The sequence below is a fragment of the Podospora pseudocomata genome, chromosome 5, assembly GCF_035222375.1.
Source record: "Podospora pseudocomata strain CBS 415.72m chromosome 5, whole genome shotgun sequence".
Lineage (NCBI taxonomy): Eukaryota > Fungi > Ascomycota > Sordariomycetes > Sordariales > Podosporaceae > Podospora > Podospora pseudocomata.
Window position 1 is genome coordinate 1,467,718 of NC_085889.1, and position 27,551 is coordinate 1,495,268.

The 27,551-nt window shown below is 52.9% G+C and overlaps 9 protein-coding genes and 1 non-coding gene across 10 annotated transcripts; 5 read left to right on the forward strand and 5 right to left on the reverse strand.

The window, feature by feature from the left end:
* Positions 1-26: 26 nt before the first annotated feature.
* Positions 27-5,744, reverse strand: QC762_503560 (uncharacterized protein; the record flags this gene model as incomplete). The annotated part of the gene is made up of 4 exons (XM_062890774.1): positions 5,360-5,744; positions 4,668-5,261; positions 656-4,272; positions 27-598 (listed from the first exon to the last, which is right to left on the reverse strand). Exons 2-4 carry the CDS (start codon positions 4,721-4,723, stop codon positions 27-29), a joined length of 4,245 nt encoding a protein of 1,414 aa, XP_062741891.1. The 5' UTR covers positions 4,724-5,261; positions 5,360-5,744.
* Positions 4,918-5,054, forward strand: QC762_0078170. The gene has a single exon. It is a non-coding gene; the product is annotated as a tRNA-Ala (tRNA).
* A 181-nt stretch (positions 5,745-5,925) lies between the features above and the next one.
* On the forward strand, positions 5,926-7,515 carry QC762_503570 (uncharacterized protein). Its single transcript, XM_062890775.1, has 2 exons — positions 5,926-6,884; positions 6,943-7,515. Exons 1-2 carry the CDS (start codon positions 6,475-6,477, stop codon positions 7,292-7,294), a joined length of 762 nt encoding a protein of 253 aa, XP_062741892.1. The 5' UTR covers positions 5,926-6,474; the 3' UTR covers positions 7,295-7,515.
* Positions 7,516-8,170: 655 nt separating this feature from the next.
* QC762_503580 (uncharacterized protein) lies at positions 8,171-10,981 on the reverse strand (the record flags this gene model as incomplete). Its single annotated transcript, XM_062890776.1, has 2 exons — positions 10,789-10,981; positions 8,171-10,470 (listed from the first exon to the last, which is right to left on the reverse strand). The coding sequence occupies exons 1-2, from the start codon at positions 10,838-10,840 to the stop codon at positions 8,171-8,173; spliced, it is 2,352 nt and encodes a 783-aa protein (XP_062741893.1). The 5' UTR covers positions 10,841-10,981.
* Positions 10,982-13,177: 2,196 nt separating this feature from the next.
* QC762_503590 (uncharacterized protein) lies at positions 13,178-16,574 on the forward strand. Its single transcript, XM_062890777.1, has 2 exons — positions 13,178-14,716; positions 14,785-16,574. Exons 1-2 carry the CDS (start codon positions 13,630-13,632, stop codon positions 16,458-16,460), a joined length of 2,763 nt encoding a protein of 920 aa, XP_062741894.1. The 5' UTR covers positions 13,178-13,629; the 3' UTR covers positions 16,461-16,574.
* A 1,007-nt stretch (positions 16,575-17,581) lies between these two features.
* On the forward strand, positions 17,582-17,932 carry QC762_503595 (uncharacterized protein; the record flags this gene model as incomplete). The annotated part of the gene is made up of 1 exon (XM_062890778.1): positions 17,582-17,932. The coding sequence occupies one exon, from the start codon at positions 17,582-17,584 to the stop codon at positions 17,930-17,932; it is 351 nt and encodes a 116-aa protein (XP_062741895.1).
* Positions 17,933-19,156: 1,224 nt separating this feature from the next.
* QC762_503600 (uncharacterized protein) lies at positions 19,157-19,782 on the reverse strand (the record flags this gene model as incomplete). The annotated part of the gene is made up of 2 exons (XM_062890779.1): positions 19,157-19,483; positions 19,582-19,782. 2 exons carry the CDS (start codon positions 19,780-19,782, stop codon positions 19,157-19,159), a joined length of 528 nt encoding a protein of 175 aa, XP_062741896.1.
* A 677-nt stretch (positions 19,783-20,459) lies between these two features.
* On the reverse strand, positions 20,460-22,061 carry QC762_503610 (uncharacterized protein; the record flags this gene model as incomplete). Its single annotated transcript, XM_062890780.1, has 2 exons — positions 20,460-20,461; positions 20,519-22,061. Coding segments are annotated over 2 exons (1,545 nt in total).
* A 507-nt stretch (positions 22,062-22,568) lies between these two features.
* On the reverse strand, positions 22,569-25,075 carry QC762_0078240 (uncharacterized protein). The gene is given in 6 exon segments (XM_062883871.1): positions 22,569-23,309; positions 23,361-23,711; positions 23,778-24,005; positions 24,076-24,627; positions 24,641-24,753; positions 24,830-25,075. The coding sequence occupies 4 exon segments, from the start codon at positions 24,265-24,267 to the stop codon at positions 22,833-22,835; spliced, it is 1,248 nt and encodes a 415-aa protein (XP_062741898.1). The 5' UTR covers positions 24,268-24,627; positions 24,641-24,753; positions 24,830-25,075; the 3' UTR covers positions 22,569-22,832.
* On the forward strand, positions 23,342-27,545 carry QC762_503630 (uncharacterized protein). Its single transcript, XM_062890781.1, has 2 exons — positions 23,342-26,045; positions 26,102-27,545. The coding sequence occupies exons 1-2, from the start codon at positions 25,731-25,733 to the stop codon at positions 27,347-27,349; spliced, it is 1,563 nt and encodes a 520-aa protein (XP_062741899.1). The 5' UTR covers positions 23,342-25,730; the 3' UTR covers positions 27,350-27,545.
* Positions 27,546-27,551: the final 6 nt, after the last annotated feature.

The following is a 27,551-nucleotide window of genomic DNA, read 5'->3' on the forward strand; positions in this document are numbered from 1 at the left end:
GCGGCTGCGTTAATCAGCGCGCCTCCCTAACTCGCTCCCTTTCGTTCAACCCCAGAATTAGCGACAAAGTAGTCAACAACCAGCCTCCCACCCTCACCTCTTACCACCTCGCCCGCCCTCTTAACTGCTCCCAAATCATACAACCTCCCCATCTCACTCACCAACCGATCCCTCTCCTTCCTCCCCAACACTCCCATCCCCTCAAAATCACTCAACATCTCAGACTCGGCGAGGTAGTACATACACCCGACCATCGTATCGGTCTTCACCGGCAAATAACACCGCGGCTGCTTCCACCGAAGATACACCATCACCACAAGCACAATCACCATATAGCTTAGTACTGCAACAGCCAACCACGTACACGCCTCATGCATCTTCCAGGTAACGGTATTCCGAAACGGGATGCTGGAGAACAAAATCGGTGTGAACTTTGCCAGCAGGGCGGCAAAGGCGATGTTGAAGAAGAGGACATCTCTTGAGCGGGCGAACTGCCAGAGACCAGTGAAGATGTTGGAAGGAGGGGACAGGAGGATGGAGGTCCGGGCTAGTTGGGGGGCGGTGGAGAGGCGGTGGTGGATGCAGGAGTGGGATACTTCTAATGACGGCGGTTAGAATGTGTCTTTGATGGCAGACGGGGAAGGTGTGGACTAACGAGAGAAGAAGTAATCCCAGCATCCGCTGACAATGGTGCCGAAGGAGGTGAACAGAATCCGGACACCGAAGGATTGGCTGTCCATGAACCGTTCGAAGGGTGTGTCGAGGATGGTGTTTTCGTAATAGAGGATGAGGATCAGGAGGCCGATGACGAAGAGTAGAGTCGTTGCCCGGGCGAGAAACTCTTTTGTGGTTGGTTTCATGTGCCAGAATCTCTTCTTTGGTGTGGAAGAGACAGGTGTGCGGGTTGGGGGTTCTTTTGCCGTGGGTTGTATCGGTGAGTCGTCCTCTATCGCCGGATAGACTACAATCCCATATTCTGAATCATCATCTCCCAGGAACCCCAAACGGTACCGCCTCCCTGTCAAAACACTGGCAATCTGATCATCCCTTAGATATCCCCCTTCAGTACACCCGGGCAACGACCGCACCAACCCCCTCACTTCAGCATCGGACAATAGTCCAGCCATGGAAGCAATACTCCACGGCTCTGTAGCAACCCGACTCTTCCACCGTGAGAGCAGAACCCCGATCGCGATAACAAGCACAGCAATAGCCACCAACACACCCTCCACGGCTCGCATGGGAATTCCAGCCTTTCTCAACCCAAAGGCACATACCCGACTGAAGACCTTGCAGTTGATCGAGGTGAATTCCAGACGGATTGTCTCGGCCGATAGAGGGATAAGAATGGTGGATAGGAGTCCAAGGAGCACGTTGAGAAATGGGAGGGGATCTTTGAATCGGTGCAGGAATCTGCATGCTATCCATGGTGCTAGCCAGCTATTGGAGGGCAAATGGAGGGAGTCTTCTGGCAGTGTTCCGGCTTCATGACCTAGTGCCCTGAAGGGAAGCATTGAATTGAGGGAACTGACTGCGATCTGGACGGGGATGCCCAGGAGTGTTGCCAGAAGGACTGGAATGAGGGAGGCCATGAGGTAGTCGGTTTCTGAGCGGAGGTTGAAGAAGTTTCCTCGGACTTCTGGGGGAATTGGGCCTATAGGTGGGTTTGGTGGAATGGGAGGTGGTTGAGAGGTGTCGGTGCTGGTTGAAGAGGCATCAGAGGTGAGCGTTGAGGCTTCTTGCGAGGTGGTGTTTAGTGTGATAGGTTCATTGGTGTTGTTGATCTCCTTCTTAGTGGTATGCTCTTCCTGGATCAATAGTAAATGACTTAAGGGGTGTGCGGTAGGATCTTTGGCTGAGATCGCGGACGAAACCGAGACAATGTCGAGGTCAAACGCTGTCCTGGAATCTTGTTTTGGAATCTGAGAAATGCTAGTTTCAGCTGAGACCATAGGTGTGGTCTCCAGAGCAGAGTCAAAGGTAACGCTGCTGGCTCGAACAATCGTGGCGCTAACTTCGTCATGATGGAGAATATCTCCGTACTTTGTGAGAATGGTCATTGGCAACTTGGATAGGGAGTTATCTGGTTCAGACGCGGCGTTGCTTACAAAGACCAGAGGAGACAAGTTCGTTCCACTAGAATGGCCCTGTTCGCCTTGTAGACTGCTGGCGGTGAAGAATAATTGGGGAATGGATAAGGAGTAACCGCTACTGACCGAGGCAGTTGTCTCAGAGTGAGGAGCAAGTGGCGTTGAATCGAATCGCGCTGGAGTTACACTACCGGTAGATGTGACTTCACCCTTTGTTGAAGAGATAGTGACTGGCCCCTGAATCTCCGTTTCTGATGACGCGGACTGCGTTGATTTGTTTTCGGTGTTTTCGGTGTTTTCTGTCCTCGATATCGGCTTTGCATCAGGACCACGACCGCTCGTGGGCCCTGGAGATGGTGTCACAGTCTCAGTAGTGGTCATGACGTTGAGGGTTATTTTCGAGGGCTCTTCCTGCTCTGTGATGGCTCCAGAGGGCTTGGGCTCGTTGCTGTGGGTTTGTATATTGTTTGAGGTGTCTATACCCAGGCTGGAATAGACCGGGATGGCAGTGTGCGATTGCGTCTCTGATATGTCGGAGGTGACTGGCTTGCCAAACGGGAGGGTCCACCAGACAGTCGCGTAACTTGACGGTGACCCCGTACAAGTCCCCAGAGGATCCTGATACCACCAAACCTCCATCATATCCGTGCTGCATGGGGTGACCCCATGTGAAATTTCAGTGCTTAGCAGCGTGTTGGCCATCCAGCGGTAGTTCACTGGAAAAGACGCAATCTCATCCCCTCCCACCTTATTGCCGAATACGTCCTGCTGCTCGAGCCTTGCTGTCCGTACTTCTAGCGGAAACATGATGTTGCTGTCCGAATCGGTGAGGGGATACCCCCAGAAGGCGCTATGTGATGACGGCGGAGTTGTCATAGGATCCAAGGCGCGGTGCGAAAGGGGAATTCCATACATGCCTCTCTCCTTTCTGCTGGAGACCAGGGCCAGATCGGTCCGAAATTGATACCCTGACGGCCCTTTTGGACTCCAAGTGTGGACTTTGTAATAGTTGAACGAGCAAATAGCATTCATCACCGACTTGCAGCCTTCGTCGTGGGTGTCCCACATTGGCCAGTCGGGCCAGCCCCAGGGCCAGTTTCCTTCGTACCCAGCACTCACCGTGCATGGACACCAAGAAGGGTCCGTGGTGGTGAACACTGGGATCAATTCTTCCAGGGCTACATACCACTGGGAGAGAACGACGGTGTCCCAAAGGTTGTAGTATTGATACTCGGACATGTTCCAATACGGACGACCCCAGCCACAGAACGCAGTCACGGGCGGCTGAGGGGAAGGATAAAGGGTCTTGTGAGGTCTCGGGACCATTATCCTTAGTTTCGGGGTTGGCTCAGGACTGTCACGGGCGTCGACAGTTGGCTCCAGTCTGACTAGAGTGGCGGGAGTAGGTGCCACCAGTGGGCTTCGAGGAAGTGGTTTGGCTTCGATAGACAGTGTATTGAGTGAGGAGAAGACAACCGTGCTTGTGGTGAGCAGGGCATCTCTTGAGTCAGCAATTTCTTGCTGACCCATTTGAAGAGCCTTGTAGCGGAGGGGTGGTAGGTCGTGGATTTGATATTCCAGAAACGCAAACATGCCAATAACAATGGCCAGGAGGAAGACCTGGAATGGCCATGTCAAAGCGATTGGCTTGTAGTTGGGGAGAGATCTCTCGGGTTGTGACTGGCCATCAGGACTAGAGGCAGAAGGGCTCTGATGCTGCGCATCAAGGGGAGAGATTGCAGGCGCTGGTAGATCTGGGGGTGCAGTAAGGTGATCTGTGCTCCCGGTTCCGCTATGTGGCCCTGTGAAATCCTGTAGCTCAATATCTTCTTCACACACTTGCACTGGAGAACAGGCCTCAATGCTCTCACAGCCGTTATCGTTCTCCGACCCTGTAAGATTGACTTGCAGTTCTATATCTGGGGTATGCGTGAGGCTGTTCCCGGTCACTGTCCCCTCGAGGAAAATGTTAGCTGTCTTGACGTGTTGGGTCTCGTCATCACTACTTGATATCGATCGAGCCTCAGTGATCTCCAATTCACATGTTGCAACCGAAGCCTCGTCGGCATCCGAAAGGTTCTCCGGTAGAAGGAGTATGTCTAGACTTCCCACGTGGGAAAGATGACGTGGGACATCCAGGCAAGTTGTTGCAGATGGTTCATGGTGATCCGTGGTCTTTGATCTAGGCTCAGACATAACTGGTCGATTAATGTTGACTCTGGGCAATTGAGTAAATGGTGTTAGTGATGACAGACTTGCCTCAGCAGAAGGAAGAGCAGTTGATAAAAGGCCGAGATTTATATGGAGCTCGGTGAAATCTGTGCCTTCACGCAATACACTGACAGCCGAAAAGTCCTTAGCGAAATCTGATGTGGTACAGAATCTCAGGAGTTTGATACGCTCATTGTAGTCGTATTGCCACCATGTGACATGCGGATAAATAGCTGTTCATATGTTCGATGCAGTGCTTTGGGGGCTGTAGCAAGTGCTGTTTTGCAACCCTCCAGCACTTGGTAGCATTTCTTTCGGTGAGTTAATCAGCACATTGCGGCAGCGAAGAAATTGCTACCTACCTACCTGGTAGGCGGGCTGGCCGTCATGAGATGCCCTCTTCCGCGCCGTTTCACCGGCATCTCGTGTGGCCAGACTGGATTGAGGGTACCGTGGCAATTACTGTTAACAGCCGACTTCCCATGTCATGACGGGAACACCCACCTTGCCTACCAAGGCCTGTTGTTTCCCAACAGACAACCAGCTGTCATCTACCCCGGCAAACAGCTGACGAAGCTTTCGAGCAAAAAAAAAAACAAATAAACGCAAAAATTACTGGACGTACCAGGATTCGAACCTGGGATCTTCTCATGGAGCATACTTGAGCATTGGAACCCTTTCACCTGTCTTGTAACAGCTTCGAGGCAACGAACTTTTTGCGACTGAGATGTCTTACCACTGGGCCACACGCCCTTGGTTTATTGTTACCCTATCCTCCAGTTCTGCATCTTATAAGCTTGAACTCGACGGCGGATATTTCAACGACTCGGCAACCAGCTGCTGTATCATGCGCCAGCTGAGTTCCATGTCTTTCGTGCTGTGTATCTGTCATCCCATCGCTGAGCGTTGCAGGAGCTGTCTGGAATTGCCGACTCAGAAAGTAGAGATCTCGTCAAAGGCCTACGAGAGTGGTCAGCAGAGTCCTCTACTCAGCATGACACCACGCAAAAAGAGGCAAAAGGCACCTCGTATTTGTTGATGGCCATCGTGCAACTGACTCGGTGTTGGGTCGCCTCAGTAACCAAGCAATTTGCTTGTTCTTCGGAACAGCAACGGTGGATACGGACCAGTAACAAGGAGCTCATGGAAAGACAGAGTTCATCTCACCGTTTCGCTGTTCTTCGAGTTCAAGATGAGTCGGTTGTCGTCGGCGAAGAAGGCATGTTCTAAAAATTGCCCGGATGAGACCCACAAATTAAACGATGTCAGGAAGGCTTGGTGGCTTGCCAAGCAAAGGAAACACCAGGGGAATGCTTGTTGTCAGTGCCTAAATGCTAGCGCTTATTTATTTCTGGGGCATCTGTGCAGCGCTGGCATTATCACCGTCGGGATTTTCAGTGCCGTTCTGACAAGACCCTGAAAGCATTTCGCTTCAAATCCTTTGACACGGAAGAAAAGGGTGGTTGAGACGATGGATGCGCGCTGCAGGAGGTCTCTGCCCTATCGAATGGTCCGCCCGCCAGGGAGTGTGATCTTTTGGCTTGTGCGTGATGTAGCACAGCATTGCTTCTGGACTCACAGGTTGTTGTTCATTGGGATAGGAGCTGAAACCCGCGTGGCTGCTCCCGCCAGGGCATCACGGCTGCCAATGGCTCCCATTGCGAAGGATTTCTGATCTTCGACCATCACATCAGCCCTCCTCCCCGACGGAAAACTAAACACCTGCAAGAGGCTTCACCGATCCATGATAACCAGCCACAGGGCTTCTACTCACAGGCCTGTTGGATGACCTCAGATCGGAGTCTTGCCCAATTTATCCTAAGCTAAGCGTTTAAGGCACAGGCACCGTTTGACCCCGGGATCCTGAGCTGTGGATGCTTTTCGGGTTGAGTTCGCCCCAGCTGTGTGGCTGAAGCAGCCGCTGGCTGATTGCGATTGGCCATCTCTGACGACACTCCCCGTTTGGGGAAGATGACCCAACAGGGGTCCAACAGGGGTTGGGGCTTTTAGCATCACTGCCACCACCTGCCCGCATTTAACAATCGTGGAACTCACGCACTTTTGCATCTGGCTGGATTTCCAGTGTCAACTCTCCAGCAACCTCACCCCACATCGAGATCGCTCGATCACGACGGTCGACAACGACGACGACGACGACAACGGTCTCGCAATCATGAGCAAACAATACATCATCGGCGACACGTCGCCATTCCTCAAGCGGGTGCTCATCCCCTTCTGGATCATCCGCATCTTGATCATGCTTATCCAGATTGGTATCTCCGCCCTCCTCCTTGCCGGCTTGGGGGTGTACAAGGACGACGCAAGGCGGATTATTGACGAGTACAACACCCACCTCACATACGAAGCCATCATTGCCACCTCCGTCATCACCATGGTCATCATCCTCGTTTGTCTGATCTTCGATCTCGTCAGCATCATCAAGCGCGCCAGACGCACCTTGGGCCCCAAGTTTTTCTTCTTCACCAACATCTTCCAGACGCTGTTCTACGTCGTCGGCTTCATTATTTCCATGATTGGCGCCAGGCCAAGCGCTCTGTACGCCGTTATCAACGTTATTATCCTGTAGGCTATTTCCCACTTGTCCATCTCTTCCCACAATCGCTAACCGCTGTCGTTCCAGGCTCTCCTTCCTCGGTCTCCTTGTCTATGCTTCCATCATCTTCCACCAATACCGCAAGGGCTCTCTCGGTGACGGCTCCGGTGGCAACCGCGGCACCTACGTGCCCGCCAGCAACCCCGCTGCTGTTCCCTTCAACCAGACCGCTGGTGTTGACACGGCTTATGCCCCTCAAACTACTGGATACGGCCAAGACTATCCCCAAGAATACCAGAAGCCCGCCTTTTACGACCAGCAAGCGGCGAACCAGGCTGGGTATGCCGGTCAGGGTTACGAGCCCTACTCTGGACAGCCGCAGCAGGTCATCCAGCCCCCTCAGCAGGGGTATGAGATGCAGGGTCGCCAGGCTGTTTAAGCTGTCTACATGAAGGGGGATATCGGGTGTTGATAGAGAGTTGGTCTACTGTTCAGGGTTGGAATTGGTTTTTTTTTCGGTTCAGCGATTTGGCAACACAGGTGCTATTGGCGCAGGGATTTGGAATGGGATGGTATATACCGGGGCGTGCACATACATACACACTTTAGAAGCGTTGCGATATACCCATAATGACCAATGTTGAGTTTTTGCTATCTTTGTCTCGCAATTGCGGCGACGGCTGGTTACCTACTTGAATGGGAGTTGGGCGTTGGCGCCAAAGGCTCAGCTGAGATATTTATGCAGTGGCAAGACATGTCAAGACTTGATAATGGGCACGCAATTGAGTTGGGACAGTTGTCACTGTGGTTGGTGATTTGGCCATTTGATAATATTGAATTTGGGTAGTTAGGTGAGAGCGTAGTCCATTGAGGAATTGTTAGATAAATTGGTGAGTTTGCGTGAGGCTATGATGTCGACACCAGTCAGCGGCTCAGGGGTCACTTACCACTATGGTGTGGGACACTGAAGGGCCTGGGTTTTCCCAGACCCACACCGGTTTGCTCTTGGGGCTGGATTTTCTTACTGTTTTCCTTTTAACCAACAACCAACTACTGTAATACTAATTTGTTTATCATTTTCTGGCCAATTTTGGCCTCATTTTCGCAGCCAGTGACTTTCCTAGGTCACCAGCCCAACATATGGCGACAATGAAGTCATCGTCGCACCTTTCTGATAGTATTTCCGACTAATTTCTTGGCCAAATTCTGTTCAATATGTCTTGAATCTCTGTAGAGCCTTCCCATTCGTCTCTAAACAAGCATTGCTATCCCATGCATCTCTAGACAAGCACTGCTGCTGAAAACCACCACAGTCTCACAAATCACTATTCCTCGGCCACTCCCCCCCCTCCGCCCGATACCCTCTCCCTTTATCCCTCCCACCACGATCCTCTTCCTCCACCCAACTAACACTGCTATGTCCAGTGTGGACCCTACCCCCGACACGAACCCGACTGCCATCCCTCCCCTTCCCCTTATCTTTCCCCGTCACAAAACCTGACACCGCTCCCCTTGCCGGTCCAAACCCAACCTCTCCACCACCTGCAACCCCAAACCTCACGCTTAACCCCCCCAGCTGAGAGGGTAAATGACTCTTTGCCCCATCAGCCCCAGCTTGCTCCCTCATCCAAGCTGTCTGGGAGCTTTTTATCACCTCGGATACGGGCATGCCTCTCATGACGGGGATTTGATATTTCTTGTGCATGACTACATCCCACAGTGCCATGAAGATAATAAAAAAGGTGTACAGCAGTGGGGGGACAAGCAGCAAAAAGGCTCGTTCAGTGCTGAGCTTTTTGGTCTCGATCACTGAAACAAGCTTCTGCTGATGGGTTGGGGTTTGAGAGGGGGAGCTGCTGAAAAGGGATGTAGCCATTGCTGCTATGGAAAAGTGGAGGAGGGACTCAAGACCGGGGATAGTCCACTTGTTGGAGTCGAGGCGGGTGAGGGTGGAGTTGGAGAACATTGCCTGGGTGACGAGGAGAGGGGAGGCGGTGAGCCAGAGGAGGGTGGAGGTTATGTTGAGGTCCGAGAGGGAGGACAATACTGGGCGAGTTGGGTTAGGAGGCGCGGGGCCAATGGTTAGGACATCGTCGTTGACGGAGAGGAGAACTGAGCAGCTGATTGCTGAGACGGATTTGATGTTGCCTAGGGTGAGGTTGGTTGTTTGGCCGCCGGAGATGGTGCCGTTTATGGCGGCGAGGATGATTGTTGTGTTGATTGTGTTGGTTGAGTGGAAGTTGACGTCGTCGAGGAAGACCGTGAGGTGAGGTTGGGGGGTGAACCATACTTCCCCGGAGGGCTTGTGGCGGCTGCTGGAGAAGTTGGTTGTTGTTTTGAAGGCGTTAATGGGAGCATTATTCCTGTGGAGTTGTTGCAGCTGCTGGCCGTGGCAGGTGATGTTTGTGTCGAGGTGGACGGCTTTTGCGGTGAAACTACCTCTGGTGGCAAGGATTGACCTGTCAAAGAGCCAGTTTCTGAAGGATGGTAGTGGTTCAGATGCTGGGTTATTGGCGTAGGTGTTGTATGCTGATAGTGCTGGAATGAAGGCTGGTGAGGGTGGGTTGGTCTGTGTGAAGGGTCTGTCCAAAAAAGAAGATGCGGACGAGCTGATGTTGCTTGATATCGTCACCGCCTCCAGAATGGGCGTGCATGCATACCCTACAAGCGGAGGGGCAGCCAGGGGAAGCAGGATCGCAAGCAAAGATACCACAAAGACTACAGCCGCAGACAGAGAGCGTATCCCTGTGGCTGCTTGAGGTAGCGACATGATATTGCCATGGTTAAAAGCCAGCAAACCCCCTAGGGCCGAGATGGTGAGTGTTTGGGTGTGTAACAGAGGCCATAACGCTGCTTCGCAGAGTGCTTGACAAACATATGCAAAGGCAGATAGACCGATGAGATAGACTGCTGTGATAATCCCTTGTATCGCACCCAGATTTTCTGCCGTCCAAAGATCAAGCGAACGGCAATCATTCGCCCAAGCTGGACATTGCAACAGCTGCTTGCTTGCTGCCACGGTGTAGGCAATGGCCACAGCCACCGAGATAATACCAGCAATTAGTGCAACAACAAGAGAGAGCTGCTTTCCTATGAATGGCAAGATTCCCAACCGTCTGGGGGCGGGATCAGTGGCGCCGAGAACAAAGTTGTGATCAGATGCTAGTCGGCGAACCTCCCTTGGAGTTGGGAATGCCGCCATGTTGGTGGTGTTTGCACTGTTACCGTGGTGGTCCTCTGCTGCGGGTAAGCCGAGATTGAGATGAGGAAGAGTATGCTGCGAGCTGAATTCCTCGCGAAAAATAGACCTGCGGGATGGTGCTAGCGATGGAGGTTTCGGTGAATGAGACATAGCAGAGATGAGACCAACGCTGGGAAACTGGAACAAAAGAAATATGAAGGGCAAAGGCAGTCTCAGAGAACATGAAGTTGAGAGGAACTGGGCATAGAAGTGCAACAACTGGAGACACGCACTTCCAACCATTGCCAGCATCTGAAGCCTGTGGTGGGCGGTCAAATTGACCAATGGTAGCCAAACACTGGGATTCATCAATGGACCAGTGAGAGACTGACAACACCTAGGGCCAGCACGTTGATAACTGCCCAGCCTAGTCTCTTGAAAATCTTATGATTCCCCGTTCACACCGAGTAATTGTATAGCCTGCATGCATAACTGTTCATAACCAGAGCACTCTCAGCCTTTGCACAACATCGAAGGAATAAAAGCCGACTGTGGTCGAGATTGCTGCTGTTATGTGGTAGCACCTCGGTTGAGTAAGACGCCAATTTGATCTTCTGGTTGAGTCAGCCTGGCATGTCCCACTGGGGTAGTCCTGTCCCTATCTATGTCGAAGGCAACGCTTAAAGGGAAACACTCAAAAATGGGCAATAAACTGTAAACATTTGCGGGAAAAGGGGTGCACAGTTACAGACTTGACTCCTTGGTTCCTGTTCCCACCACATTCCTTGCAAAGGTCCTATCCATCCTCGCTGTCAAGCTCGATCTTTGAAGCTCATTCAGGGATGGGACGAGACGTTAAGGAACGGCATGGAACACCCTCGGATGCCTGGGCGAACTTCCAATCATTTTCTGCAAAATATATTGCAGGTCTTGGTGAAATATTGCGAAGGGGGATGGATGTCTGAATATGTGGGTACATAAAGCCACCTCAATTACCCCTGAGGCCTTCTGCATTCTCATTTTGACTTGTCATGTGAGCACCGACCCCTCATTTCTCGCATAATACACATCAGAAGTAAAATAGTACGCACAAGCTCTCCATAACGCAATATAGCGGGGCACGCATGGAAACGCATTAGGTGCATTTCATTCTCGATTGTAAATGGATTGCCAAGTCGACTTGTCCCTCATCAATGAGGAACAAAGGGATTGGGCACCGTGCTCCTCATCCATGAGGACCAAAGCTTTGGGCACCTGTTCCTCAACCATGAGGACCAAGGGTGTTAGGCACCGTGGAAGACAGCGTACAAGGACGAAGATGCTGATTGAGGTAGCTATCTAGCTGCTGCCAGGTGTCAGTGTCTTAGTGGCTTGGATTTGGGCCATTCAGGGGCCTACCAGATGGTCGTTTGACGTATGATCTTATTGGCTTGTACTTGTCGATTGGACCCTTCGCTTAATCCGACTGATACTGTCTCAGTGTCTGGGGCGTCGATGCTGCTGGCGATAGCATCATCACATCATCATCATCATCGAGCGCGAGATACCCAGGGTCGTTGATGGACGATCCGGAGTAGGTACTCAGTGTCCTCCCGGCATCGTGCGAGTTGTACCAGTTCTTTACGAACCACCCTTCCCAGCCGTCTTCGCGACCATGGCGCATCTCGTAGTCACCTCTGCTTCGGTAATAGCAGTTTCGGCAGATCCATGGCATAGTGTAGGGCTCTTGGGATATCTTTCGCATGCCGCATCCTGCTGGCTCTTGTTTGCCGTCATTGTCATTTGGGTCGGCATCGATTTCCATTCCAATCGGGCATTCTTTGACTAGGCGAGGTGCAAGACCGGGCTGGGGGCAACCGCAGCGGTAGTAGTGTTGGGCGTAGAGGCACATGTCGGCTCTTTCGACTGGATGGCTTTTTCTTGTGTGGCAGGATGGAATCTACAACACCAACGGCGACGGTGTGCGTGATGCTTGGGTTTTGGTATTGGGACAATTGCGAGGGGGAGTAGATGGGACGATGCTGCAGGATGACTCTGGGACAGGTCCAAAGTTTGAAGCAAGCAGTGGCGTGAAAAGAAAACCTTTCACGCGTCACACTGGCGAAAAGAACCTTGGAATCTTTCGGACGTCCTGGCGTGGAGGCGTCGCCACAATTGCTCTTTTCTCCACCACCGGATTTTCCAGTTGTCGACTGACCTTGTTGATAAATTCCGCACCACCGCCATAATTCACTTGGTGATTAGAACAACAAAGCATTGGATGGCCCTTACAGCAGCATACCCTTTTCTCTAGCGGCAGGTAGGTAGGTAGGTGCCTTACCGCTCACTCAAAGAGATGGAATTTGTTTCAGTCTTGATCAGAGAAAGCCGGGAGTCCGGATGGGACTTTGAAACTTTATTTCTCACGAGATAAGACGCAGCATCAAAGTCAACCTACCTTATCTTTGCCCCTTCCCCATATGCTTTTGCCTTTTGTTCACCTAATTCAAGCAGCTGACATTCAAAACAAGCCAGGTATTACGCAACACACCTCTTTCATGTCAGGTTAAGCGTAACTTCAAGCAACATGCCTTCAACATACGGTTCGGGCATGCGTTATACCCACCCATGATCCCGAGGTTGACTTCCTTTTGCTTTGGAGCACCAAAGTATTGGAAAAAGAGGTTTAACTCAACTCACCAGTTGTTGCGTCTTTGGGGTTAGGGTTTGCGGTGCAATTCCTAAACCATGTTGATGTTCAAGTTCTAGCATAGCTGAGGCTCTGCTCGGTGAAGCATTCAAGACATGCATAATAATTCACATATCTATTCAATGCCACGGTCCCAATAGACTCCTGCCACGACGGCAACATTGTTGTCTTGATTCTGGAATAAAATGCCTCTACCCTGATAACCTGGAACGTTGGGCAGCGCTGTTCTTGTGCGCTATGCGCGCTTCATCCCGCAGCACCTGCATGTGCATGCTGTCAGGCTCCTATGAGAATAACCCGTAGACCTACGACAAGGGTCATGCAGCACGAGGTCATGTGCTGCAGGGACTGTTACACACTCTTGCCAAGACAGGACGACACATATGACAGTTTTTCTACAGGCTGGCTCACGGCTAGCGTCATTTGGCTATAAATCACTCTCAAAGATGCACTTCTGTGCGTACCGTAGGGTATCGATGATTGGAAAACTCTTGATACCCGTGGCGCTGCAAGAAATGCTGTCAGAGACTATGAACCCAAAACTTTGGGACCAGTGAAGACTGTGCCTTGTTTTTTCTTCTTTTTCGCATGCTCGTGACCATCTGTAGGGTGGAGGATTCGAAGAGTTGTTGACGTTTACTCTATGCTGGATGCCTAATTTCTTGAGAATGGCTGCCCTAGGACGCCGGCCTGGCCGTTCAAGGGTTGAAAGAAGAGTGTAATTCTAGAGGCTCTGCTTTGCTATCTACCCCTGATATAATGACCTGTCAGTTGACAAAAGGACCTTTTAGACTTGCTTCTAGTAGCACCAACCTTTGGGAGAGCCTTGCATCATACTGCCTTACTCATTCTCACTTTACATCAATCACAAACCTCCTGCTGAACTACCACCTCTACCAACAAAATGGGCTACTTCAGCAGAGTCTTGCGCAAGTGCAAGAAAGCATGCAAGAGCGCAGTGTCCGCTGTGGCCGAGACGGTAGCAGCCCCCGTTGTTCGACATGTCACCAAGAAGATCGTGCGCCGCATGAACGAGGCCTCACGCGCCATCACCTACTCAGTCATCTCAATTCCCACCCATGTCGTCTCCGCCGCCCAAGCCATTGCCTTCCCGATCGTTGTTGTGTCCTCCCCCGTCATCCGCAAGGGCACCGCTGTCATCGACAAGATACACTCTTGGGCTTTCCGGAAGATTGCCAAACCCCTATACAAGAACGCTGCTCTCCCTATTCTACGACACCTTCGCCCATCATTCTTCCACAAGGTCATCGCCCCTGCCATGTACAAGGTCGCTAAGGCGCTCGATCGCGCCATTGGAAGACCACTTGCCAATGGGATTATCCACTTGCAGCCAGTGACCCGGGACATTTTTGGCCTTGCTGCGCAGAACATCATGGCCCGAGTTGCTCGAGATTTGGGCCAGTCTACTGAGCAAGGGAAGAGGCCTTCAAAGAAAGATACTGTCGAGGAGGTCCTGGACCCTTCTGTCAAACCCATTTATCCTCCTGCGGAACCAGGACGTGAGTCCAGACGGGTAAGCTTTGCTAAGCCTGCACCTGAAGAGCCTTCGCCGCAGGATTTGGTTCAGCTCATTGTGGAGAGATTCGGGGTCGCGCCCGAGAGCCGCATGGGCAACATTTTGGCGGATTTTATTCTCTTCAGTGGCGGTGGGAATGAGGCCGCCTCCTTTGCTTCGTTATGCAGACGGTGCCAAGGTCACCAATTCCACACTGGATCACGTCCTTCCGATGCTTCGCCACCTGACAGTCGCACAGTTCATGAGCTTCTTGAATCGATTCGAGCTGGTTGTCACATGTGCTCATTGATTCATGAGTCTTTGGCTTCGCCGGTAGATGGGAGCTTGCTGGGTGAAAAGATCCTTGTTGAGACGTGGGTCGCACCAGGGCAGCGGGATAGTGGTCTCGGATTTGTTGGCCGGGTGAAGGTCAGGTCGGAGGAAAAGGAGGCCTATCTCTCCTTCATGTCATATGGTAAGCATGGCTCAAAATCTCAACAAAATTTTGTATCTCGGATGGATCGCTAACAATCTCACACACAGTCCCTGTGGAGGATGAGAATCTGGCTGACCTGATCAAGGCGTACCTATCTCCTGAGACTGACCACTCTGTTTTGCTCGACTATTTGAGCACCTGGCAGAAAACATGCAAGGAGACTCACGATCATTGCAACAATCGCTTGATCGAAGACCCCAAGAACGTCCGGTTCAAGTTCAAGGCCCCCTTCAGACTGGTTGACATCATTGACGAGAAGATTGAAGACAACGCTGAAGAGACGCTAGAGTATGTTGCTCTGAGTTACACATGGGGTGACATCACTCCAGATGGCAAGAAGCTTCAAAAGCCCACTCTTCAGAGCAATATCCACAGCCGCAAGCACACCCAAGGGTTGGCAGCCGTCCTCGGCTCAGAGACACTGCCTGCCGTGTACAGGGACACCGTCCAAATCGCCCGCCGGCTCGGGTACCGCTACATCTGGGTCGATGCTTGGTGCAACATCCAAGACGACACCCTCGACCTCGAAGCCCAAATCGCCAACATGGGGTACATCTTCCAAAACGCCGACCTCACGATCGGCGCCGGCACCGGACGAGCGAAGACTTCTTCCTTGTTCTCTCATCAGCAACCCCCACCCCAACCCTTCCTTATCCGCACCACCATCGACGGGCAACCACACCCGGTGATCATCTCCCGCCAACTCGAACCAACCCCCTCCATCCTCGACACCCGCCTCTGGACCTTCCAAGAACAACTCCTCTCCCGCCGCACAGTAGAATTCGGCCCAACCCACACCACCTGGCGGTGCACCCAAGAAACCGCCTCCTCCCTCCCCGTCTCCGTGTCCTCCCAGCCTTACCCATCAACCCCCGACCCCAACGACACCCACGAAGTCACCACCTCCACCACCAACCTCCACTCCTGGATCCGCACCACCGCCTCCCTCCCTCCTGGGCCCCGCCCAAAGTATGATCAACGATTCGCCTCAGCCTGGTACTCCGCCGTGCGCAACTACACCACCCGCAGCTTCTCCAACCGAGAAGACCAGCTCCCTGCCATAATCGGGGTCGCCTCCGTCATAGCCCGACACACAGGCTGGCACCACCTCGCCGGCCTCTGGAAGGAGGACATTCCCTACTGTCTGGCCTGGTACAGGAACAAAACCCCCGCTCGGGAGGACAGTCTCTCCACCACAAGGCACGAGGCAGACTGCGCGCCGTCTTGGTCGTGGGCTGCTCGGGCCAACGGTCCGGTGTCCTTCTGGCCGAGGGGGGATGTGCAGCATGCTCTTGTCAAGTTTGTTCGTTCTGGCTGGGCTTGGCCTTCAAAACGGGATGTGCAGAGACGGGTGGTGCTTGCTGGGGAGGTGGTCGAGGGAAAGTGTGGGACGGTGGTGGGGGAGGAGGATTATGACTGGGTTGGGAGGGCGGATGGGGGAAATGTTACGCCTGTGGAGGTAGATGGGCTTAGGGTTGGGTATGCCATGCTGGATGCGCCGATGGATTTGAGGGAGATTAGCATCTTGCTGCTCTTCACGCTGAGGCCGGAGGGGGGGCTTGGAGCTTGGGGGTTGGGGATGGCGTTGACGAGGGTGATTCAGGGGGGTACCTGTTGGTATAAGAGGGAGGGGTTGGTCGTGTTGACGAGTGAGGTGGGGACAGGGTGGGATTACAATGACTTTGATGAGGATGATGATGAGCATAAGATTATTGTTGCTTAGTTCATCCCTCTTGTTGGGATGTTGCTGTTGGGGAGTCAACTTGAGATGATGATGGGAAGAGGGCAGGGCGGCAAGGTGAATCGTGCAGAGGAGTTGGGTGGTTGAACTTAGCCCTGGAAGTGTTTGTAACTTGGCATTTAGTTTCCTACCTATGTTGTAGCACCTCATGTATGGCAAGTTGTATCATTGGACCAGTATCGTTACACAGATGCACAAGAGACGGGAACGGACTGTAAATGTGCTCTTCAAAACGTCGGACCGGAGTATGTTGATCTAACTGTCCAGCCCTGCGTCTTTGACCTTGGCGACAACACGGTACCAGATTGAACTCTACATCGATCTTCATCATCAACCATAAGTCTAGAGCCCTCCATGCACCTTCCGGGTCTATCGATCTCGATCTCTCGCTACCCACTACCCCTTCCACCTCTGCATCGTCATAACCTCTCGCACCGGTGACCCAATCCAGCCATCACCAATCTATCTCTACTCATCAGGTAATTGCTTACTTGTGTCTCACATCCTTCCCCGTTTTAACATGACACAAAGACGCAGATCCCCTCTTTCGGTACCACGTCGTTGAGCATCTCGCCCCAGACTCAGCCGCAGTCCTGGGGCTGGGCAGATCATCGTCGATATTAGGCGGCACCTGAGCTGGGTAAGGTTTAGCGAATGGGCAGAGAGGGCACCAATCACTCAACCGCAATAGACGACTGAGCTTCCGCGTTGATGTAGGCATATCTTGGTGTTTTGAGAAAACAGTTTGGAAAAAGAAAAGATTGTGACATAATGACTTTGGGCTTTCACGGCGGGATGGGGCGGATGGATGTTGAGCCGGGAGTTGAGGGGTTGGGAGATCTTGACTCGGGCTGTGACCGAGTACGAGAACGGGACTGAGGACGATGAGGTGAATGAAGGGGTGAAGGGGTAGAAATGGTGTATATAAACCCTGTGATGTCCTCATCGATTTAGAGAGGAAGTTCTTTATCAGCTTCAGACTACAATCAAGCAACACAACCAAGTACAACTCAGATTAGGTACACTTACAAGACCTCTCACCGGTAAGTTCTTCGCCCCATATTTATTCCTCTGGCTCAATACTGACTCCTATCCCCCAGAAAATGAAGGTCTCCACCGTCATCGCTATCCCCGTCGCGTTCGCCATCGGCGCCTCAGCCCAGCTGGCCCAGTGCCAGGCTGCCTGCCGCGGTGGCGAGGAAGCCGTCAACCGTTTTTGTCGCGGTCTCAGAGATGCTCGGCTCCGTGCTGGGTGCTGGGCCCTTGCCCTGGCTGTCGGATCTCCTGCTGGACAGACTGCCTGCCTCAACTGGTGCTACTGGCAGTACGGAGCCCTCAAGCGCGACGTTTTGGATGTCTTGGAGGCTCGCAACGAGGTTTCGCTTGCCGGTGATTTTGCTTTGACTGGATTGGAGGCTGAGAAGCGTGCTGTTGAGGTGGAGTGGACTGCCTAAGGTCATGTTACAGGGAGCATTGGGGGTGATGCAGTTGGAAAGCAAGCAAGACAGCGGGATGTTCTTGCCTCGTGAGAATCTGTAGTTCTAGCTGTATCCTCAATCAAAGCTATTTATCCTGTGTATTGAACCAAGCATTCCCTTTGACCCCCCTAGTCCGTAGGTCTGGAAGAAATAAAGACCCACCACCCGTCTGCCCTTTTCCTACTCGACAGCTCGATCATGACATCTGAGTGGTCATCAAGCATTTGTCTGGGACAGGCCATACATGTGCCACGTGGGCAATCACCCCTCGGACAGGTTTCGATTGGGAGCGTACGCTCCACATCCGTTGTAAACTCCAACTAGTCTCTGCCCTTCCATGAGGGGATATTAGTGTAAAGCCGTGTTTCTATGTGAGCCACACTTGGGATCACAACAAGCATGAAGGATTTCCCTTGCTCATTAGAATACAGCAATGAAAAGGGCTTTAGGCCGTCCAGCCAAGGACTAACCGAAAGATACCAGCGAGCCTCGTCGCCATTCTGATCCCACCGACCAAAAAAGTCTCGCGGCACACTGACATCAGCTATGATAAAGATGGTGGACGATTGGATCAGGCCCTTGATCGTAATCATATGGGACAAATTCGGCGTCAATCTCAGCCCGGTTTCCCAATTTGACTCGGAGCTGAAACCGACGCCGTTTCGTACCAAGGTAATCGCCATGGGAAGAGCCTCATGCATGAGCTGCATTGTGGCTGTCGCTCTTTGTTCCCACCGATCAAGTCCTTCTTGATAAAAGCTGGTGAGGATTCCTGGAGATATCTCCATGAAATCCAAGCACGAACTAGCCCTACCCACATCACTTGCGGCTGCACAGTTGAGCAACACCGTAAGTATGTTAGAGTCACCTGAAGGGTCTCGAAATGCCATAACGGTCATTTCGATTCGCTTTTTGTTCACTGAGATATTTCGGGCCACGATGCCCTTGAGGTTCTGCGAGCTGTACGGCCAGCTGCCAGCAACCACGTTGCTGCTGTTTTTAAAGTTCCTGGGTTCGTAAGCCAGGATGGATCTTTCGATTCCGCCGTAGTAGAATATGGAATCATCTTCAATATCTTTGAGAATCTCTTCTTGAAGTCTCTGAAAGGCCCGGTGGCCCTCTCCGTATAAGAGTAGCATGTTGATGTCAAAGATACCCAAAAGACAATATGCCATGCCTTCGATGCGGGTGGTGATTCGTTCAGCCGCTCAAGACATCTTCTGAGCAGCGCTGAAATATGGATAGGTTTCCGGAGATGAAAAACCCGTGGTGGATGCGCGTAATATCGACAATAAGTTCCAGGAGGCCGTGCCTTGAACCTATCTCTTGCCAGTCTGAAGCAAAGAAGTATACGACTGGAGGAGCGATAAGTTCTTGAAGCGTCCAACCACGGGTGAACCATCGAGAAAGCCCGAAGCCACTCTCTTTGGCACGGTGGTCATCGTCGTGATTGACGTCGCTCAGGTAGGCATAGCAGACCTGAGCTTCGCGATACCACCGAAACATGGAGTTGATGGCCTCTGAGAGCTCGGCCGAGCTTGATTTGTCGATGCAACAAGTGTCAATCCACCATGACATGATGTTAACGACCAGTATTGACAGTCGTTGAGAGGGTATGTACTCACAGTGTACTTGAATCCATCCTTGACAGCTTGTCCAACCGCTCCCTTCACCTTGGCAAACCCGTCTCTCCTCTCTGCGGTCCCATTCTTAATGTCCTGGAACAGCACCTCGTCACTTTCCCACGTGTGTGAAATGATAGCGTAAACAGGAATTTTATCGTAAAAGGTCTCAAGATTGAGCGTCTCTGTGTTGAGGAGACGCATCACGTCTGGACTGCCCAGGCAGCAAAGGTTGCGTGACGCTAGAACATGTAATGGAAGGCACTCGACTGATAGGCTCCTGCTTGAACCGGGACAACAGTTTGACGAATCCCGCACTTACCCCTGAAGGTGGCGGTGCGCAGGAAGGCACTTTGCCGGGCGTTTCGCGATACACAAGGCTGGGCGAGGCCTAATGTTATTGGTGGGAATTACACGATAACTGCATATCTGCTTAGCAATGGTATATACATTTCAGCAATCTCTAAGCACATACAATCTTCTATATACAACTCAGTAAACACCGAAACCCCGTTCGATCTTGTTGATCATGGCCTATATGGAGGAGGAGCCTCGTCTGGCTCTTCCTTGTACACAGGTGGTGTCGCCACTCTGTTCGAAGTCGGAGCCGCCGCTGGCGGTGAGGCCGTAGTAGCAACTGGCCGTGAAGCCGTAGCAGCAGCTGGCCGTGAATCTCGGCCACCAGCTGTCCCATTCTCAGATCGTATAAGCTCCCGATCCAGCTCCGCGAGCTTCGCTCTCCGTTTATGCCGCACATAAAACGCGCACCCCACCGTGATCACCACCAGACAGCCCGCCACGATCCCAAGGATGGGCCCAGTCATCTCCCTCCTACCACTGTCCGAGGAGCTGCCCGACACTCCTGTGGGGCCAGTTGGACCTCCTGAACCTGTCGACCCAGATCCTCGGTCATCGTCATCGCGATTCCAGTTCGACCCAGATCCTCGGTCATCGTCATCGCGATTCCAGTAGCTGGCCCAATACTGAATCCACTCCGCGTCCCTGTCGTGCTTCCCGGCATGCTCCTGAAATTCAGGGCGGAAACTTATTAACCTCTCCTTGGGGTCAAATACGTCGGGACCAATTGTCTGCGCCATGTAAAACAAATTGTCGTCGTAGTTGACGCCGAGAAAGGCAGACTGAAGAAAGGCGCGGCCTAGCTTATAGTAGCCCTCCCAAGCTTCTGCTGACTTGCAGGGGAAGTACCGAAGTTTCGCGTCAATGCCATTGAGCCGGGTGTCCATTTCGATGTCGAGAAGCCACAGGGGTACCTGGATCGTGAGCGATTTGACCTTGACAGATCCGGGACTGAACGCGTTCTGCAAGGTAAACCCCATATATGCCGGAGCCTTCATGAGGCGTTTATACCCGGGGTCGGACGTGTCCCACAGCCAAAGCTTGAGCCTGTCATCCCAGTGAATCGGAAGATCCTTCGCCGCGTTGTCGCAGGTGTTCGGGGGCAGGTATATGTGGGGTATCGTCGGGTCCGGCACAACCAACGCAGCGCCAGGTATGTGCCCTTCGACTTCAAAAAATTGCCTCCTCTCGGGTGCTGCCGGTCGGGGAAGTTGCAAGAGACTCAAATTGGTCATTCGACTGGACTCGGATATCTCGCCCATGATGGTCCGGTTGGGGCTCTCGCGGGTGGCCCAGTCAAAGGCAAACCCGTCTCGAGATTTCTCAAAGGAGCCCAATGTTACGTCACTCAGGTACAATCGCGGAAGATAGCCCTGATGGACGAACTCGGGCTGGTCCATGGTGTCGAACATGAGAAAGTCCCCCTTTATCCGGTTACTGTCATATCCTCCCAGGAACATCTTGCCGGGCAACTTCCAGTCCGGTCGTCCCACGTACAGTCCAAAGGAGTTGCTGCGGATTCGGCCGGCGTCTTTGACCTGCTGGATAATGCTGCGCGAACCAGGTTCTCCATCTCCAGGGGGCGCAAGAGCAAGCATATCTCCGTGTGTAAACTCGATGGCAATCTCGGCTTCTAGGTACAGCTTGGAGTGGTTGAGGGCAATAAGAGGGGTTTTGACGTGGAGGAATTCTGTAAGGTTGCCGTTGCCGTATGGCATAGATAGATCCCAGTCCGGCAGCCTGGCACCCGCTTGGATGGAAGGATCCCAACTTGAGGCAACGTAACCTGTTACCCAGCGATTCTCTCGGTAAAACTCTTCCATCTTCTGGTAGTCAACAACTCTAGTCCACCAGATTGTTGAGATGTTGGTCCACGGTGAGGGATACATTGGCAAGATAATCTGGTCTTTTGTAATGTTGGACAAATCGTAAGTCCCCAACAGGGTCGAGAGCTGCTCCCATGGCCCGTTGGTGTTTTCGAGAAAATGTGCGGTCAGTTCTTTTCGTGGAGCAGTCCATTGAAGCTTTTCGACGAGGATCTCGGTGGTGTCCTGGCAGCATCCTGATTGCACCAGGGCAAGTAGGGCTACAAGCAGCTGGATTGCCCGTAGGTTGCGGAAAAGCATCTTGTAATGCGGCGCCAACAGAGGCCTAATGTCAGAAAGATGTGGTGTGCAGGACAGACATTCGTTCAGCAGCGACATGTGAGGGAATCAACAGCTTTTGATGTCATCTTCTACTTTCTGCCTCACGTTCTGGTGACAGACTGCGCCTCAACACTACACAGCGCTATCGTATGACTTGCCAATCAGCAGGTGACCCAAGCATCGCAGCAGGTCCGCAGCAGCTTGGCATGGCAGCCCAACCAAGAAAACACCACCATCGTCAATGCCGAAATCCGTTTCTCCCAGCATGGTTTTTAAACAAGTTCCATGCAGCCACCCGCCTGACCCCTGAAGATACGAGCTACCACAAATGGCAACTACATGTAGACTACAAAGACATAACATTTGACGGACAACTACATATAGGTAATTGGAGGATATCGAAACAAGATAAAAAGTTCACATCCTCAAAAAAAAGAGAGACATGATGGTCGTGATAATCTTTCCACAACACCGCAACAGCATCAAGGGGATATATCCATCCAAATTGAGAAAACACCGCAAGCCATCCAAACCACCACCCGCCGTATACGTATCCCGTCCTCCTCCGTCTCCAAAGTGTGTTCAAGGGAAAATATGTTTAACGAAGTGAAGAGAAAAGGGCATGAAGGAGAAAAGACAAAGAAAACCGACAAAAGAAAACCATCATCCCCCCTCCCCTCCTCAAACCATGTTTCCCCCTCAAGCCCATCAAGTACAAGGTAGATCAGGGTACCATGATGCACCCCTTCATCACCAAGTCTCCTTCGGCTTCGCCGGCGCCGGCGCCTCACTATTCTGCACACTCCTCGCATCCTCACTCACATCAAACTCGGTCAACACCACAATCCCCTTGTGGTCCGCCTCCTTGGTATGCATACTCCTCGCGCCCCCCGAAACATCAGTCTTCATGTTCTGCATCTTGATCTCATTCACGATCCTCTCCTCGCTCTCGGTAAAGGTGACATTGGTCAAAATATTCGAGGTGTTCCCGTTGCCCCTCCTGAACTGGGAGTGCGAGTTGGAGCCGCCGCCGCCGCCGCCGATGGAGCGGAAGCCCTCCGGGGTCTTGTACTTGTTGTCGGTGGTGCGCTGCGAGGTGGAGCCGAAGAGGGGTCTGAGCCAGGATTTGAAGAGGGGGAAGACCATGGGGAGGTTGGTGGTTACGACGGCGACGAAGGCTTCGCGGGTGCCCCATGCGCCGGCGAGCTCGGCGCCGTTGACGTCGTCCTGGGGGTGGGTTAGTGGTGGGGACTACACATGACACATTGGGGGACTCACAGTGATGACAAAGATGGTCTTCAAAGTGGCGCAAACGAGGACAAAGATGCCGGCGCTCAGAACGAGGGTGGAACCGATCTTCTCGACCAGACGGAGGCGGGAACCCCAGAGAAGAGGAAGGGGAATGATAATAAGGTAGATGTCGGATGTGACGTTCGCGGCGAAGGAAGCCCAGACGATGGGACCGGCGATGGCGGGCTGGCAACTGTTGCCTGGGTTGGGGTTGATCTGCCAGTATTTGTGGAAGGGCATGCAGCCGACGAAGACGGCCAGGACGGAGGCGAGCCAGCCGGCGATGATGAGCACGAACCCAGCGTGCACGCGCATGCGGTAACGACGACCGAGGCCGTTCTAGACAGAGTCAGCAATCGTCGTTCGTACCCAGGCGAGCAACCTGGGTGAAGAAGGGAGGCATACCGTCAACCGCAGGTAGAAGAACAACATGGCCAGCTTGAGGACCAGCATCAGGGTCGAGTAGGAGGTCCATCCCATCACCTGGACCTTGGAACCGATGACTCTCCTGTCCCATTCTGGGTCACTGGGAAGCAGCGACATCCGCTGCTCATCCGTCATGCCGTTGTTTGCCAGGCCTTGGGCAAGGTTGCCGATTTGGTAGCCCAGACATGCTTGGAGGGTGTAGAGAAGCTGGTGTTGGGCAGCGATGATCAGTATCAAGACGTAGCTGATGTTGGGTTCATGTTGGGAGGTGACCTACAACTGCCACCCACACAAGGTAGTCGTCTGTTTCAAAGTTGGAGAAGCCAACCTGGTCAAAGCGAGAGTACGTACGCAGAGCCGTAGTGCATACGCCTATCGCATACAGCGTCCAGAGAGTGATGTTGAATGTCCGCGCAGCGGCCACCGCCGCCGCGATGGCCTCGGGAGATGGTGGGCCTGCGTCTGCCATTGGGTCTCGATATCAGGGACCGGCGATTCGGCTATCTGTGGAATCTGGGGAATCGCAAAAGCCCGGATGTTGAGACCCGAAGGTAAAAAACGAAAAAGGCGAAAAGACAAGAAGATCACAGTTCAGGAAGACATGGGACCCATCACGGATTTGTACATCGGGGGAAACATTGACTAGCTATCTGCACATGGAATGGATCAACAAGGTCACCCTTTCGGCAGCTGAGGAACCCATCGGAGACGAGGCTTCATGCCACGATAAAAGGCGTAGGGGGTCTAAGGGGTGACGTGCATGCCTCTTGTTTGCTTTTTTACTTGGTGAAATATATGTTTTTCATGCACATTGGCAGACGGAACTTTCCTGGAACACCCACGGGTCAGTCTGGCCGATAAGCACCCCTCTGGGATGCAACCTCGCAACTCTTGGGACCAATGGCGGCAGTTGGGTCGGTCAGAACTTGTCGCCGGCAAAGCTGGAATTGTTTAGCTGCATGGGTTAGCAGTCTTGGAAGACCCAAGCCCCCACGCCGATGTCCACTGTTGCATTTTCAGGGGCGACTTACGAAGTGTTGGGTTCCATCACTAGTGAAGCTGAAGTGTCAGGTTGCTCCGAGAGTTCAGGCGGCATTTACAGTATGTACACACCCTTGCCCTTACCCGTGCCTCTCCACCTAACAACTTCAGCGAAGCACTTGGGAATATCTCGACTTGACCGGCTCTCACTATCCGTGCGATAGCCGTTGAGGGATTTCAAAGTCAGCATCGGTCGATGGAATCCAACCGTTATTGATTGCCCCCGCACTCATTACCAGATTATCCACGAGAAACACCGTGGTCGGCGTTCTGTTGTACGAGGAGGTGGAGGAGGAGGTGGAGCTTCTATGCGGACGGTATGGACTAGAATGGGACACTAGACCGACCCTCGGAACAATCCCCGGCTCGGCTAGTGGATGGGGTTGGTGTTTAGTAATTTGGACCAGACTCCAGACTCCACCGCTCTTCAAATGAAATCAAAGACCAGTCTCCCTCTAACAGCACCGCCGTCCGGCCGCCTATTCCCGTCCCAGCAGAACTAACGCCAGCTAACAGAAACACTCGGGGTTTTTGCCAAACATTCGGCAATGGCTTGGTGGGCAACTGGGAATGGGGTGCCTGTCGCCAAGATGATGCGACTTTGACAATAGTCCTTCTGCCGGCAGAGATGGAAGGGGTAAGGCCTCGCGGCCGAGAAGGAGTGGCGCGCATCAATGCAACAGGCTATTTGGTTCCGGGGGCTTGGGTCCAATAAACAAACAGCGATTGGACCCGACGGCTTGGACCGCCCGCTCACACATATAACACCGCGGCACCGCACGTTCTCGTGGAGGCTTTTTCGGCGTTGCTTTTTGCAGGGCAACACTCTCGGTTCCTCTCTCTCCAGCCCCGTCCAGTCCTCGGCCACCCCATCCGTCGCATCAAATCACAATGCGCTGGCTCAAAAGCACTCTTGTCGCCGCGGCCTCGTGGTCCGTGGCTTCTGCCCAGCTCCCGGAGCAGGAGGACCCAGACTTCGCGCCTACTCCCATCGAGTACGCCGTGGACACCTTGTCCCGCGCTCCGGGATGCAACATTGCTGACTTTTGGCGTCTTGCCCGTCAACTGTCCCCCGGAACCGAGATTCGTTATCCCAACACCACCGAGTTTGACGCCGCCACCGAGAGATGGTCCAACGTGGGCGGGGGTGTTCCCTACGTTGACATTAGCGTCGCCCCCGAGACTGAGCAGGATGTGATGAAGCTTGTAGGTCTTCCTCGCCGCAAGCAATATTCTCCCACAAATGCTAACTTGATCGCCAGGTGCGCATTGCCAACAACTGCAATGTTCCCTTCTTGGCCTACAACGGCCGCCATGGTGCCATTACCACCTTGGGCCAGATGAACTGGGGTATTTCCATCGACCTGAAGAAGTTGTCAGGTGTCAGCATCTCGGGCAATGGGCAGACTGCTACTGTCCTCGGTGGCACCAACTCCAAGGTCCTCATCGACCACCTTTGGGCTGCTGGCAAGCAGGCCGTGACCGGTACCTGCGAGTGCGTCAGCTACATGGGTCCCGCTCTCGGCGGCGGCCACGGATGGCTGCAAGGCCACCACGGCCTCATTGCTGATCAGTTTGTCTCGGCCAAGATCGTCACTGCCGATGGCCAGCTCCGCACCATCAACTCCAACTCTGACCTGTGGTGGGCCCTCAAGGGCGCTGGCCACAACTTTGGTATCGTCACTTCTGTCACCATCAAGATCTTCCCCATTGTCCACACCAACTGGGCCATCACCACCTTGATGTACACTGGTGACAAGGTCGAGGCTCTCTACCAGGCCGCCAACGACTACCTCCTCCAGAACGGCACCCAGCCTGTTGACATCATCAACTGGTCGTACTGGATGAACATTCCCCCCATTGACCCCACCGGCCCCGTTGTTGAGTTTTACATCATCCAGGAGGGTGTCACTGCTGTCGACACTGCCTACACCGCCCCCTTCATTGCTCTCGGCCCCATCTCTGTCACCAACAACACTGGTACCTACAAGGATGTCTCCAGCTGGGTCGGCATCTCCCTCGATGGACCCCCGTGCCAGAAGACCGGTGCTGCCAACCCCCGCTTCCCTCTGTACCTCCCCGAGTACAACCCCTCCGCCATGGCCGAGGTCTACGAGGCCTTCAAGGAGGGCACCAACTCCTCGTCCCCCTTCGCCAACTCCCTCTTCATGTTCGAGGGTTACTCCATGCAGGGTGTCAAGGCTGTCGATACCGCCTCCACCGCCTATGCTTTCCGCGAGGACAACCTCCTCACTGCTCCTCTTGTGCAGTACACTCCTGGCAATGCCGCTCTTGATGCCCAGGCCCAGGCCTTTGGCAACCAGCTTCGCAACATCCTGCACGCTGGCAGCGGCCGCAGCCAGAAGCACATTTACCTCAACTATGCCTATGGTGATGAGACCAAGGAGGAGATGTACGGCCACGAGAGCTGGAGAAGCGCCAAGCTTTTGCAGTTGAAGGACAAGTACGACTCTAGACGTCGTTTCAACTTCTACGGCCCTGCTGCTTAGGATGCTGCGGAGGGATGACAGAGGAGGATAACCTAATGAAAGTAATACATATCATCAATTTTGTGTTTAGTATATAGTAATGTCATGTAACGACCGTCCTCGTTAGCGTTCCATTTGATCAGAATAACGGCCGTCAATTCCATTTCGATTCATCATTCAACCTGTGGTAGTTCGCTCAATGAACTGTTTATGTTTGCTCTTC